At 45.1% G+C, this 13,322-nt stretch overlaps 1 protein-coding gene across 2 annotated transcripts in view; it reads left to right on the forward strand.

Moving 5' to 3' along the window:
* The first annotated feature begins 203 nt into the window (after positions 1–203).
* TDRD5 (tudor domain containing 5) overlaps positions 204–13,322 on the forward strand; it is a 29,618-nt gene continuing 16,499 nt past the window's right edge. The window contains exons 1-9 of one of the 2 annotated variants that reach the window (XM_078854061.1): positions 204–271; positions 723–961; positions 3,760–4,152; positions 4,609–4,787; positions 6,416–6,499; positions 7,946–8,002; positions 9,279–9,432; positions 10,622–10,731; positions 12,810–13,030. In XM_078854061.1, the coding sequence (XP_078710187.1) occupies positions 730–961; positions 3,760–4,152; positions 4,609–4,787; positions 6,416–6,499; positions 7,946–8,002; positions 9,279–9,432; positions 10,622–10,731; positions 12,810–13,030 (1,430 nt within the window). In that variant the 5' untranslated portion in view covers positions 204–271; positions 723–729. The remainder of the gene's footprint in view (positions 272–722; positions 962–3,759; positions 4,153–4,608; positions 4,788–6,415; positions 6,500–7,945; positions 8,003–9,278; positions 9,433–10,621; positions 10,732–12,809; positions 13,031–13,322) is intronic. The other variant, XM_078854062.1, reaches the window with a different exon arrangement.

Genomic DNA, 13,322 nt, shown 5'->3' on the forward strand with positions numbered 1-13,322 from the left:
TGGGGACCCCGCCCCATGGGCAGCTCCGAGTCCCGACCTAGGGAAGGCTGGCCCAGCGTCAGCCCCAGCACGGGGCGGGCGGGCGGCCTGAGCGCAGTACCTCGCTCGCACCACTGGGTGGCTCTAGCGCCCCTCCGCCGCTCCCGGTCGGGTGGGGTGGGAGGGCAGAGGGGCGGGGTGTTTGCGCGCAGGCGCACAGGGTGGGCACCGCGTGAGGGAGGGACCCGGCGAGGAGGCGCGACGTGAGGACGCGGCCCGAGAGCGAGGGAAGGTGGGGGCGGGGGCGATTCTGGGGGGATGGGAGGGAGGAGGGCTTGGGGCAGTAATCGCCATGGGGGAGGGGCGGTAACAGCAGGGGGAGGCAGCGGCAGTGACCCCGGGGGTGGGGGAGGGGCAGTAACTGCGAGGGGGACAGGGACTTCAGTGGGGGAGGGGCAGTAATTCTGAGGGGGCAATAACTGCAGAGGGGGCCGTAATCCTGGGAAGACGGGGACAGGCTGATGCAGGGGCAGTAACTGAGGGGCAAGGGCTGTTGTGCTGCACTCTTGGTGCTGGCTCAGCCTCCCCCGCTCCCCACCCACTCTCTTCCCCTGCTCTCCTCCCCGGTGCCCTTGCTTGCCTGTCTCTTGGGGCTTGCTGTAAAAATCAGTCACTGATTTGGTTCCAGGGCGTGTCCTCCCTGCTGGAAGTCACGCTCTCTGCTCACTCTGTTTCTCCCCCAGCGCAAACATGTCGGACCAAGAGCGCCTCATGGACTTGCTGAGGAAAGAGGTGAGGTCGCTGCTGATGGCTGTCAAAGAGGGCCTGACCCCAGTGCAGCTGGAGCAGGAGTACCTGTCTATGATCGGCAAACCTCTCCCATTGCACACCCTGGGCTACCGATCCACCATGGAGCTGGTGAAGGACATGCCCGATGTCATCAACATCTGCTCCTCTAGAGATGGCTATGTTATACTGAAAGGTGGGTGTGCGGCTCCCCTGGCAAGAGGAGCAAATGACTTGGGAACCCTCACCCAAGCATGGAAAGGCATTCAGTAGAACAGTCTCATGCTGTGCTTGTAGTTTGTATGTGCATGATACAAGGCTGGTGTAGAGCGTGGACCCTGGACGTGGAGCATTTGAACGTGGGGGAAGGTATCCAGTATACTAACCAGCCAGTGAGTTTTCAGGGTCACGTATTTAATCCACCCCAGCTTTTTAAGAAAGCTTTAGATAAATGTTATAAAGGTGCAAATAACAGAGGGTGATATCTAGGGAGCATCTTGGCCATTTACTATGGATGGGTATCTCTCCTTTGTGACTTGCAGTTTACAGTTATTGATTAAAAAGATGAATCTTCATGGCACTCTAATGGGCTGCTGACGTTGGGTTTGCCTATTTTTAACCTTAGGTAACCCACATAAGCATTAGTATGCAGGATTCCATTATAAGGACCAGCACCATGATCCATTTCTTCATACTCTTATTATCTTTTTTGCCTTCTGCACATGTTCCTTATTATTTCCATTTGCCTCCATGTTTGTTTCTTACCTTTTGTGTTTCTCCCTCTCTTCCAGTCTATTTATATTTGCTTTCTCTCTTCCTTCCTGAGCCTCTCGGACATCTTCTCTCCTAATTGCTTAATCTCACATATGTTCTGGGCCCAGCCTAGGATCTGTAATGACAACCACCCAGGTTTATGCTATAGCACTTAGGCCTCCCTCTTCTATGTAAATAGAGATTGTGGCAGAAGACAGAGCCAGGGAAAAGGCACCAGAGAAGCAACTGGTGCCCCCTTATCTGGGGGCTAATTATTATTTATATTTCTTGATAAAAGAACCTTTGTGGGTTGAACCTGCTTCTTTCTTGTTTCCCCACCTTTGGGAGCAGAGTCTTTGAAATAATCAGCAGCACTGTTTTGGTAGGAGTGATTTTGCAAAATTGAAGAGGCAAGCACCCCCAGGGGGAGAATGAATAGACATTTTAAAATCTCTTTTTAAGAAATAAGAGGGGTGATGTGGAAATGCTGGGAGAACATGGCTCAGTCTCCAAAAATGTTGTTATTATGGAGCTTAACAAAGAATACTACCAACCCATCAGTCCAGAGAGATTTTGCAAAGCTAGCTATATGCCCCCTCACTGAGGGTATTCAGGGTTTGGTGGTATTAACTTCCTCTCTCACTGGTGGTGCTGGCTTAATTCAAAGGCATGTAGATAGTGCTTTTTAATTTGAGGCCTCCCAAAGCACCATGCAAGCTGTGACAGATATGGCAATTTCCTGCAATGTCTTTTGGAGATATTATTGAATTAAGGTTAAATAGCTTTGGAGTCCACTGTATTATAAATGCAAAGTTTGTATTATTTATTTGTATTATTGTGGGATTGTTTGCAACTTCTCTAGGAAGGAGAGACTTGGCCAATGTATACCCTGAGAAGCGCTGTTGAGTTTTAAAGGACTCTTAAACAATGTGCCAGACAAGAAGGAACTTTTGGGACAAAGTTAAGTGGGTTTTCTAGGAAATATCTGGGAGGAGGTGAATGCAGAGTGCCTTCTCTGGACCCAACCTTTTGATTCTATGCCCTAGGAGAGTGCCATTATCTGACTGATTATGTATGCATGGCCTCTCAAGCGCAAAGACACAAGCTGTATAAAGGAAAAGCTGATCTATGAATGTGTGTTTTGAGCAAACAGCTGTTGTAACCACAGAAAAGCCCCATAGTGGGGTTCAAAAGAGCGGTAGAACCCTTGCTTAAGTTCAGGTTGATCTCTAGTGAGCTAATTAGCATTTTGGGTAGGTTCTTTTATTGTTTTTAATAGTTTTTCACCTTAAGAATGAATGTGCTTGCTTAGAAAGGGCTGTGTGGTAACTTATAATTGTGGGCAATTACACTGTTTATAGCCCCTGATGAGAAGGCAAAGCGCAGATGGAGACCTGCTTAGGCATTCTGACTTACTAGGGAACTGCAGCCTGGAAAAACCCCTGTCAGGAGGGAAAGAGAGATGGGTCTCTGCCCAAGAGAGGTGAGGAGCTGGGAGACTAGAGTGGGTGCACTTGCTGGAGCACAAGGGAAATACATGTGCAGTTGCCATGAACTGACACAAGCTATGTATATACAGGGATCACTTTATCAAGTAGTTGTAAATATTGAAGCTAAACTGCACATCAATGTAGGGCAGTGAAAGAAGAATGCTGTATCTGATTAATTTAGGTAGAGTGTAATTGCACAAATTGGAATTGGTCCAAGACACTCTTGCTAACACTTTTAACATTGTGAAAAATGCCATAATGACAGGTGGTTAGGGCCTTGGTTTTACATCTTGTTCAAAAGGCTGCAGCTCCAGCAAAGCACATTATGCTCTAGCACTACCAAGAGGTCCAGTATGGTTTTGTTGCAATACTGGCTCACAGGGAAGGGTGCCATCTATTGAGCTGCCAACACAGCCTTCTGCGATATCTGGGCTTTCTCATATGATCTCCTGTTCAAGCACTTAGTAGGCTCAGCAGCCCTCTCTGCTTGGATCATGATCTGCTGAGATCATGGTCCTGTCACATTGCCCTCTCTGGGATGTTAAAGCTGTTCCAGACCAACTTACGGAGGGAGGATAAAAGCTATAAGTTACTGTGCTTTCCATCATTAATGGTAGAGTTCAGCAATAACTGATTAGTGCTTTGCTCTTTGAAGAGGAGTGTTTCCTCAGAAGGGGGCTAGTAAAAGGGAAGGGGGAGAGAGGAAGAGCGTTACCCAACACAGCTTAACTATTTATTTCTGCTGCTTTAGTCATTGCAGATGAAGCCACCAGGGGGATGGCAAGTTTGGTTGCCAGACAGAGGACCAGTTCTAAGGTGCGAAATGTCATGCGAAGAACAAATGCCTTCTCTCGCCCCAGCCTGCCCCGGAAGGGCCGGACCCCTCCTATCCTGCCAGCTATGGTGAAGAGTGAGCTGAAGGACCTGCTGAGTCTGTCCCCAGTCTTGCTCTCAGATTTTGATAAGGCCTTCGCCAGGCGCTTTGGACGGACATTCCAGTATATGCGCTATGGATTCTTCTCCATGATTGAAGTGCTGAGCGCAGCCTCTGATTTCATTGCCGTTGAGCAGACCAGGGCGGGCTCTCTGCTGACCCTGAAGAAAAGCCCCTCAATTAAGCAACAGCAGGAAAATCTGTCACAGGGTGAGGCTGTATATGTATTTCATTTGGGGCAAGTAGCTCTCATTAGCACACATTGTCACTTTTTCTTCAAGCAGACCATGTTTCAGGTGAAGGGGGCTAGGTCTCCACTGGCTGCAATAGCACCCATCCTTTAGGATTCAGCACAGGATGGCTGTGGTGCTGCTGCTGCAGCAGCTGTGTGCCCAGCCCAGTGCCAAAGGGTTCTGGCTCTGTATGACTTGGGGCTTTATTGCATGATTTCTCCTCTGTGTTCTCAGGGGTAGGTGGATGGAGAGGGGCGAGTTGAGCTAATCTGAAGTCTGTACTCTATAAATAGCTTTTATTAACATCACAACAAGGAGGCAACCTTTGTCGAGCTGGATAAACATTGGTGTGAGCCCAACATTGCCTGCCTGCCAGGGAAATGGGAAACTGTGACCTGCTTAATGCCATGTATAAACCTCTTCTCTGCTTAAGGTGAGAAGGTGATTCAGCCAAAGAAAGCAGAGCAGGCCAACTCTGATTCTCTGCCAGTACCTGCAGTTAGGACACCCCCTCCAGGATCTGTCTTATGTACAGAGAGCCTCAAAACACCAAAATGGGGATCAGAGCCAGTGGAAGCAGAAGTAGGGAACTGTGGTGAGAGACTGAAACAAGTGAGTAACTGAAGAAGTGAGCTGTGGGGTTTCTTATCCTTAAGGAGAGTCATTTAATAATGTAATTGTGTCTGGGATACAGTGTATCATCAGTACAAGGCTAGAGTTTTCTAAGTTGTTTTCAGATTAGTTCAACAACAAACAAATTGATATTGGCATAGGAGTCCAGTGGGCTGTCAAAATCCTATTTCTGGTGTGCAAAATCTCTGTACTCGTGTTACACATAACCCATTGGCCATTTCCTGTAATGACCATCAACTTGTTACCTAAAGATAGAGTGCCTTCCACTCAGAGATCTCAGAGCACTTAATATTAAGCCTCATAACCCTCCTGTGAGGGTAGATAAGCCATGGCAACTATTCCCACTTTATACATATGGAAACTGAGGTACACTGTGGTTAAGTCACTTGTCATAGATCACATAGAATCTCATAGAGAAAGGAATAGAAACCAGGAGCCTTGAGACCCTGTACTTTGCTCAGACTACTAGCTATACTTCCTCCCAAGGACAAAAAAGAATGGAGGCTTTTCCAGTTAATGCCATAACTGAAAGACACTATTTCCTTTGTCCTTTCTGGTCCTGATGGGCTCTATGCTGAGGTAGAGTATAACTGGACCGTTTATTAGCACCAAGGAAGGACTTGGTCCAAAGGGCAGCCATTGTTATTGAGTTCTGTGTGGTAGGCAATATTCAGACAAAGGAAGACACACTCTCCTTACCTCAGTGTGCTTACCTAGGTGATCAGGCACAGACAATCCAATACTGACCCATGATGAATACAATGGTTAATGGTACAAATGGGAGGTGGTGTGGATTATTTTAGATCATTGAAGTACTAATGGAGCAGCATGTGTTAAGGGGGGATTTGAAATGAATAATACTTCACACCTAAGAGGGTCATTTAGCAAATGAGGGAGATAGAGTTCTGTATGTAGGGGGCAGCATGGGGGTAGGTGCATAGACATGAATGGGAAAGATTACAAAGGATAGGTTTAGCAGGGAGGTTTGAATGAAGTGTAGGCTGTGGGAGGGAACTGATCCAGAATTGTAATAGGCTGCAGTATAGTTAGTTACTGCTAGAAGGCCCATATGCCACGGGATGGTAGGTGGGAGAATGCCATGGCAAGAGTCTTAGGGACGAAGGAAGAATGAAAGGAAGTGTGTGAGGTGCTCTGAGAGCTCCAGAAAACTGGCTTATGGCTAGTGCATAGTCTGCTTTATGATGAAGTGGTACAACACTGGTGGTATAATGGTAAATGTAAACAGTAATTAATTGGAAACCCCTGCATCGCAGCAAGACCCATGATCAGTATTGGTGATCTACAGAATAGAGTCCCAGAGATTATGAAGGGCAAGAACTACTAGACATTCCAAGTGCCTGTATATGAGCAGTTTTAGAGTTAATGGTTGTGCATCTTATACATGCAATGTGTTTTAAAAATCCTTTGCTAGATGCTGACATTCAATCCTGTTTCACTGCAATCCTAATCTCGATGTAATTTCCACTAATAAACACATCTTTTACTGTAATTATTTGCCCCCTTGATTGCACAATTTGATATGAGTTTTCTTGAGTCTTGTAATTCACCTTTTTGTTCTTGGTATGATTTTTGGCTTTTCCTTGAAGTTGGAGAAGGATATTAAGATGATGCTTGCACAGAAGGGAGCCGGAGGGACAGTCAGCTCAGAACTCAAAGAAAAGATCCGAGTTGTAAGTGTTCATATCTGGAAATGTCTCTAAGCTTTGGGCAGGAATAAGCATTTAGACATTAGCATGTCTAAAGCCTGATGCTCAAGGAACATCACTGCTGCTTTTCAGTAGACTTGGTGGTTACTGATAAATTAGGGAAGATGATGTGGGGTCAGCCAGCCTGTGGTCTGCCTCTCTTCCCACAAGATTGAAATATGTTGTTTCCTCTGTCTTTGGCATCAGCTAGGCTGGAAAAGCCCAGCAGAGAATACAGATTATCTATGAATCCTGATGCTTGTGCAGAATCAGAACCTATGAAAGGTGGTGACACCTCTAGGTTATTTAAATGTGTATATTTATTGTCCAGTGTGATCTCACTCCCCCTAATCTACTACTATCTCTTTTGCTGCTTATGTCTTGAACTATCCCCCTTCACAGCAGCTGCAATTTTACAGATAGTTCATGCGCTAAAGAGCTCGCCATCTTCCTATAAGTGTCGACAGTACCTAGCATGTTATGGGTGCACTTAAGCAACCATACTGAAATACAGTGGTGGACTGCTAATTGGGGCTTCTCAGCATAGCTGTCTGGGTCAGGGGTTCTGAACCTGGAGGTCGTGAACAGGTAGATGTAGGAGGCATGACTACTTTGTCCTTCCCATATAGCTAAGTGGGAGAGGGGTTTTTGGCTAGATTGGAGAGGGGTGTTAGGATGGTGCTTATATGGAAAAGAAGGTAAGGGTATGGAAAAGGTCTTAAAAACCACTGGCCTAGATTATTTATCTGGGAAATTAGACTTCTGATCCTTGCAGGTATTCTACAATGTGGAATTTTCATAATCCTTGTATACAATGGAGAGTTTCTCTTTACTGAATTCACAGAGATGTGTGGACTTGTTGATTGGGACAGATGAACCCATGCCAAGTAAATTACTCTTCTGGATAGATACTTTCCATTGAAATTCTCTCTTTTAACTGAGCCAGACTCTGGATGCACTTTCTGTATCTTGTAGCAGGGCCTGCGGCCACAGTTGAGGCCAGTGGGTCGAATGCATCGATGCAGATCTTTTAAAGGGCTCTTTCATTTGCTGCTCCTGCTTGGCTCACTGTGTGGGGCCATGAATTCCAAACATACACATGTTATTTGTAGTCCTTTCCTCCTTTTCCAGTTTATATGTACCCTCAGAAATTAAGTTATGTGAGTCTGAGGTTCTGGATGAGTGGCAAAGCACTGCTAATTTTGGGCATCAACAGATGGAAGATCCAACATATCTAGCCACAGGGGCTAGTAATAAAGCGCATGTCATTAAAAAGCTAGGGCCCCTAACTTTCTATAAGTATATATTTTGCACTCATAATATGCTGTTTAGTTGTCTGTGTTGCAATATGAAGCTATTCTTACTCCCTCTTTCACCTAAGGTCCAGGTACACAACTGTCTGGTTATGATGTGTCCTTTCCTATCGTGTAGGTTGCAGCCCAGTATCCCGAGGGTTTGCTTGCGTCTAAGCTACCTAGTGAGTTTGAGGTAAGTTTTGCCTCTAGCGGGTAGGGACTCTTTATTCGGTTTGGTTAAAGCTGGACATACTGCATGTTCAAAGAGCACTCTGCAAGATTCTCTCTCAGCTCTGGTAGAGCAGTTTTCTCTTTTCAGTGCAGGTTCCCTCCAGAAGAGGCTGCCAACTCTGTGTGCTGGATTTATGGTGAAGATAAATACCCAGTAGGAGCTAAGATGATGATGCTGAACTTATGTCCATTCACGTACTGACAATGAGGAAATAGGAGTGCCCCCAAAACTTAATTACTCCAATAATTCTTTTAAAGAGTTTTACAAGGGTATTTTATTTAACTAATCTTTAGGCAGGCCAGAGGGGCTGAAATATTGATTTTTTGCATCCTTGTGGAATCCTGTAAGTAAATGAAATACCCTTCTTAAGAAACTTAGGAGAACTGAATAAATGTAGTTTGAGAGAGTCTAATTTTTTTGGTATTGAGGAGCAGCTCCACTAATATTAGGGAACTAGTGTTCAAGCTTGTTCTGTTTGGGTGCAGGCTCCTATCTGTAGTCCTGTGTTCCAGCTAAACACTTTTTTTTGGTCATTTTACAAAATTATTAGATGTGCAAAAGGTAAATCTACATCCTATGTCCAGTTTTAGGGATCCGGTATGTGTCTGTTACACAGTGATGAACCTTGTAATTGATGCACTGTGGAGTGCTGCTATCCATGTCCAGCACCAAGAATGAGAAGATTGCAAGTCATGTGGATATGATTTGTACCAATTTATAGTCCCGACTGTGAAACCATTCTGTTTAAAAGATACCATTGAACTGTTTTTATAGCTTGGAATTTTTTTCCTCCCCATGGTTTTAACTCCCTTTAGAAGTTTGATTCTAAAATTCTTTTCTCTCCTGATCTTAGAGCTCTTCCATTTGGCAGCCATTTTTGCTTTCCCGTGTTTTCAAAGGGAACCTGAAATTCGTGCATCTGAGTTGCTTTTAACTATTGCTCAGTCTTCTTAGAAACAGACATTGGATATCAGCGAAGACTGATGTGCACAGGAACCACCCCCTACCTCCATCGTACAATGGCAGAAGTGGATTGTGAGATGCTGTCGCCTGATCCCAGTGGATGATAACCCACTCACTGCTGCAGGGGCACTTAAACCCCTCTTGCAAATTATGCTTGCCAAGTTCTTTAGTTCTTTAAGTTTTTATTGTTGTCTGCTCTGCAGGTGTGGTCGCAGTTTAAAAAAAAAAGGGGCAGTTGAATATACCTTGTAAAACTCTTCTTTTCTGGCAACAGGCACATTTTAAAGAGAAGCTATCCGTGAAGGAGCTGGGGTTCTTAAATGTGATGGAGTTTGTTGGGGCCCTTAATGATATTCTCCACGTTGAGCGCAAGGAAGGAGAACAAGACTGGCTGGTCTTTGATCTTGAATCCAAGTGCTTAGCGGATGGTAAGTGAGGTTTATATGTCCATGTTTCGCTGTAGGGCAGGAGTGACCAAAATACTGCTGGTGGGACAGATGTTACCCACAAAGACCTACAGCAGGGCCCCTTAAAAATGGGATCTGTAAAAGAGAAGCGGAGTCTACAAGTCTCATCATACAATTCATCACCTTGGTCTAAACAGAGTAGCGTTCAGAGCACGATTCAGCATTATACGCTGGGAGCTTTGCTCATTTCTTACCACTGGTGAGTGGATTTGTCAAGCCTGAGTGAAACTGTTAGATTTGACATTTATATTCAAAGTTAAAAACCAGTCGAGATGAATGGGGAGATTTCACATCTGTCTTTGAATTACTGTTTGAGGCTGTCGAGAAGACAGAATAGCTTAGATTCATTGCTAAAGAGTATTTTCACAATAAAGGCTAGCTCTTTTTCATTTAAAAAAAAAAAAGATTAGATTCTGCTGCAAGTATTGGAATCTGTGACCAGCCTCACAGCAGTTGAAAGTGTGTGGCGTGCTGGGTAAAAGTGCTGTCCATTTGAATTGTGAAGGCAAATCATCTGCTTTTCCTTCCCTTCTCTATGGAGGGAAGCTTGCTTTGTCAGCATCTTGCAGATTATACTTTAATGCAGGTATTTTTGAAGCCTTTTTGTTGTGAGTTGAGGATGGAATTTTTTATCAATGAGTTTTGTAGCATGTACCACTGGGCAAGGAATGAATTTTAGTGTTTCTGCTTTTGTATCTTGATGTACATCAGTTCTTTTTCTTACTGCTTTCTGAAGCCCAAATAGATGTTCTTCCTTTCTTAAGGCCCCATCTACACTAAAGACATTTACATCAGTGTAGTGTGACTTGGCAGCATAAGGTGTGGCATTGCTGTAAAATGGGGCTTACAATGTGGTGACTATACATTGGGAATTTGTGCAAGTGTAATTATCTTGATGTAGTTACACCCGGGCAATTTCTTCATTGGGTTAAGTCACACTTGTGTAAGCCCTGCTTTACATCAGTGCAACATATTTGCACTGGAGTAAAAGCAAAGATAAATTTCCTGAACGTAGACAGAACCTTGGAAGGTAACAGCTCTGGCTTTTAAGATGTGTGAATTTCATCTTCTAACCGAGCACATTTGATTCCATTAGTTGAGCAATCAAAGGATGAGATCTGTCAGTCTGATTCTTTTACATCTTCACTAGGTGCTGTTGAGCTCAAGGTCTCCAGCTGGGATTTCTGTTCTGAGAACTCTGAGGATCTGGACCTGAAAAAAAGCAGAGCATTCAATGTGGTAAAAGAAATGGTGAAACCAGTGAGTGACCTTCAGGGGGTGCATTTTAGGTTTGGAAGCTGTGATTAGTGTAGCTGGCTACTGGGAATTTAAATATCCCTTCAAGAGTGTACTGTAGCCAGACTCAGCCTTGCAGAGCCACTGGAATCTTTCTGCATCTGTATCCAGCCTATCCAAAGCCATCTTGCCTAGGGACATTGTGGATTCTCCATCACTTGAAGTTTTCAAATTGAGATTGGATATTTTCTTAAAAGATAGCTTCTTATTGAGTTATAGCATATTGGCTTGATGCAGAGAATACTGGGTGAGGTTCTCTGGCCTGTTATGTTCTCTGGCCTTACCCAATTCACAGCCATGAAAAACGCATCACGGACCATGAAATCTGGTCTCCCCTGTGAAATCTGGTCTTTTTGTGTGATTTTACCCTATACTACACAGCTTTCATGGGGGAGACCAGTGTTTTTCAAATTGAGGGTCCTGACCCAAAAGGGAGTTGCGGGGGGGGGGTGTCGCAAGGTTATTTTAGGTGGTTCACAGTATTGCCACCTTTAATTCTGTGCCGCCTTCAGAACAGGGTGGCAGGAGAGTGGTGGCTGTTGGCCAGGTGCCCAGCTCTGAAGGCAGCTCCCAGCCAGCAGCAGCACAGAAATAAAGGTGGCAATACCATATTGTGCCATCCTTACTTCTGTGCTGCTTCTGCCAGCAGCTCTACCTTCAGAGCTGGGCTTCCAGCCAGCAGCCACCACTCTCCAGCTGCCCAAGGCAGGGCCACTGCCAGCAGCAACATGGAAGTAAGGCTAGGAGTACTGCAACCTCCCCTACAATAATCTTGCGACCCTCCCCTGCCCCCCCCAACTCCTTTTTGGGTCAGGACCCCTACAATTACAACACTGTGAAATTTCAGATTTAAATAGCTGAAATAATGAAATTTACGAATTTTAAAATCCTCTGACCATGAAATTGACCAAAATGGACTGTGAATTTGGTAAGGCCCTAGTTGTGCAGGAGATCAGATTAGATTATCATAATGGTCCCTTCTAGCCTTAATATTTATGAATCTGTTCATTCTGTTAAGTACCTTACTCCCACAATGCAGTTTTCATCTGTGGTAATTGATCATGCAGTCTTTTGAGCTCATCTGCATTGCTTCTGCATTGTCTAGTAGGGATGGCTACCAGGTGAGGTGAGGTGCCTTTCTCCTTCTTTCTCCCTTGCCTCAACTCTCCATGTCCTGATGTTACTTCTATGGCACACACTCTCCTTGCTGGCACAAGAAGCAGTGTACACAGATGGAGTCTGAATCTCTGTAGGGCAGCAGAAAGCACTGCCTTCAGGCTATTGCATACACCCAGATAACTAAATGAAACCAAAAAAGATTTAGTTCACCTTTTCAGTCAAGTCCTCTCATGGAAGGGACTGGCTTTCTCCCTTCTGGGGTTGTCTCTAAGTTTTCATGATGAAAACTCAGAGGTCACTCTCAAATCTGGTGTGAGGTATCTGTTTCTGTCTCTTCCCCATTTCCTTCCTTGGTGGGTGTAGCACATCCCAGAGAGAGTCCTTAGAATTTCCCTGTTTCCAGAGAACCCTTCTGCTGGCAGATGATCTCCTCTGTTGAGCCAGTCAGACCCAATGTTTAATTGGAATATTTGCTGTGGGTAAGTCAGGCACTCCTTCCCCTTTATTGTGGGTCTGAACCACCCCAATTAAATCTGCCAGCCCTCGTTGTGTGAAGAACTTAAGAGGCAGGGCTTTGGAATGGGACTTAAGCAGTGCTTAATTTGTGCCAGGGCTAAGCCCTTGCCCTCTACGCTTTGCAGTTCAAAGCCCTGGCACCTCTAGGCTTGCCACATCAGTTATGAAAGTAACAATATCACTTGAGCACAAGCTCCAGTACCTCTGTCATTACAAATTAAGCACTGGACTTAGGCTGTACAGTGCCACTTAGAATCCTTTCCATTAGGCATTAGGACAAGCCCCACCAGCACTGGGTTTTATCTTAATGGGGCAGTTGCTTGTCCTTGTTCAATGCACCCACAGCACCAGCATTTAACCATCTGTCTGAGCACCAGTTCCTTTTACTCCTTTTCTTGTCTCTGCAGTATCTGGATGTGGAGGAGCTACAGCTAGCCCGGGAGATAGCAGAACCCGAGATCCCCCCTGATGCTATTCAGGACAGAAGACTTTATTGTCTCCCTGCACTGGACAGTAGCATGCTAGTGGGTGTCTTTGTGGAGTACATAATCTCTCCTAACCAGTTCTACATCCGTCTATGTAGCAGGGAAACATCTGAGATGCTGGAGGATATGATGATTGAGATGAGGTGAGAAAGCGTTGCATCAGCTTTGTGCTGTGGCCTGTTGTGAAGATTCTCCATGAGAATGTGTATGCATGTGCTATGCTGCTGAGAGAGCAGGGCACCCAGCTTGCTGTTGTGGTTGGTACCGGCTTGGGTATGTTGGTGCAGATGTTCATGCACTCTACTCGTTCATGTATGCATAGTGCTTACTCATCCCTCTATAACTGGAAAACAAGAACTATGTTTGGTGGCAGTTAGGGCTGCAGCAGGACACACTTCATCCACCCAAATTTAAAAGCATAGAAATAAATAGTTA

The sequence above is a fragment of the Lepidochelys kempii genome, chromosome 8, assembly GCF_965140285.1.
Source record: "Lepidochelys kempii isolate rLepKem1 chromosome 8, rLepKem1.hap1, whole genome shotgun sequence".
In the NCBI taxonomy this organism is placed as follows: domain Eukaryota; kingdom Metazoa; phylum Chordata; order Testudines; family Cheloniidae; genus Lepidochelys; species Lepidochelys kempii.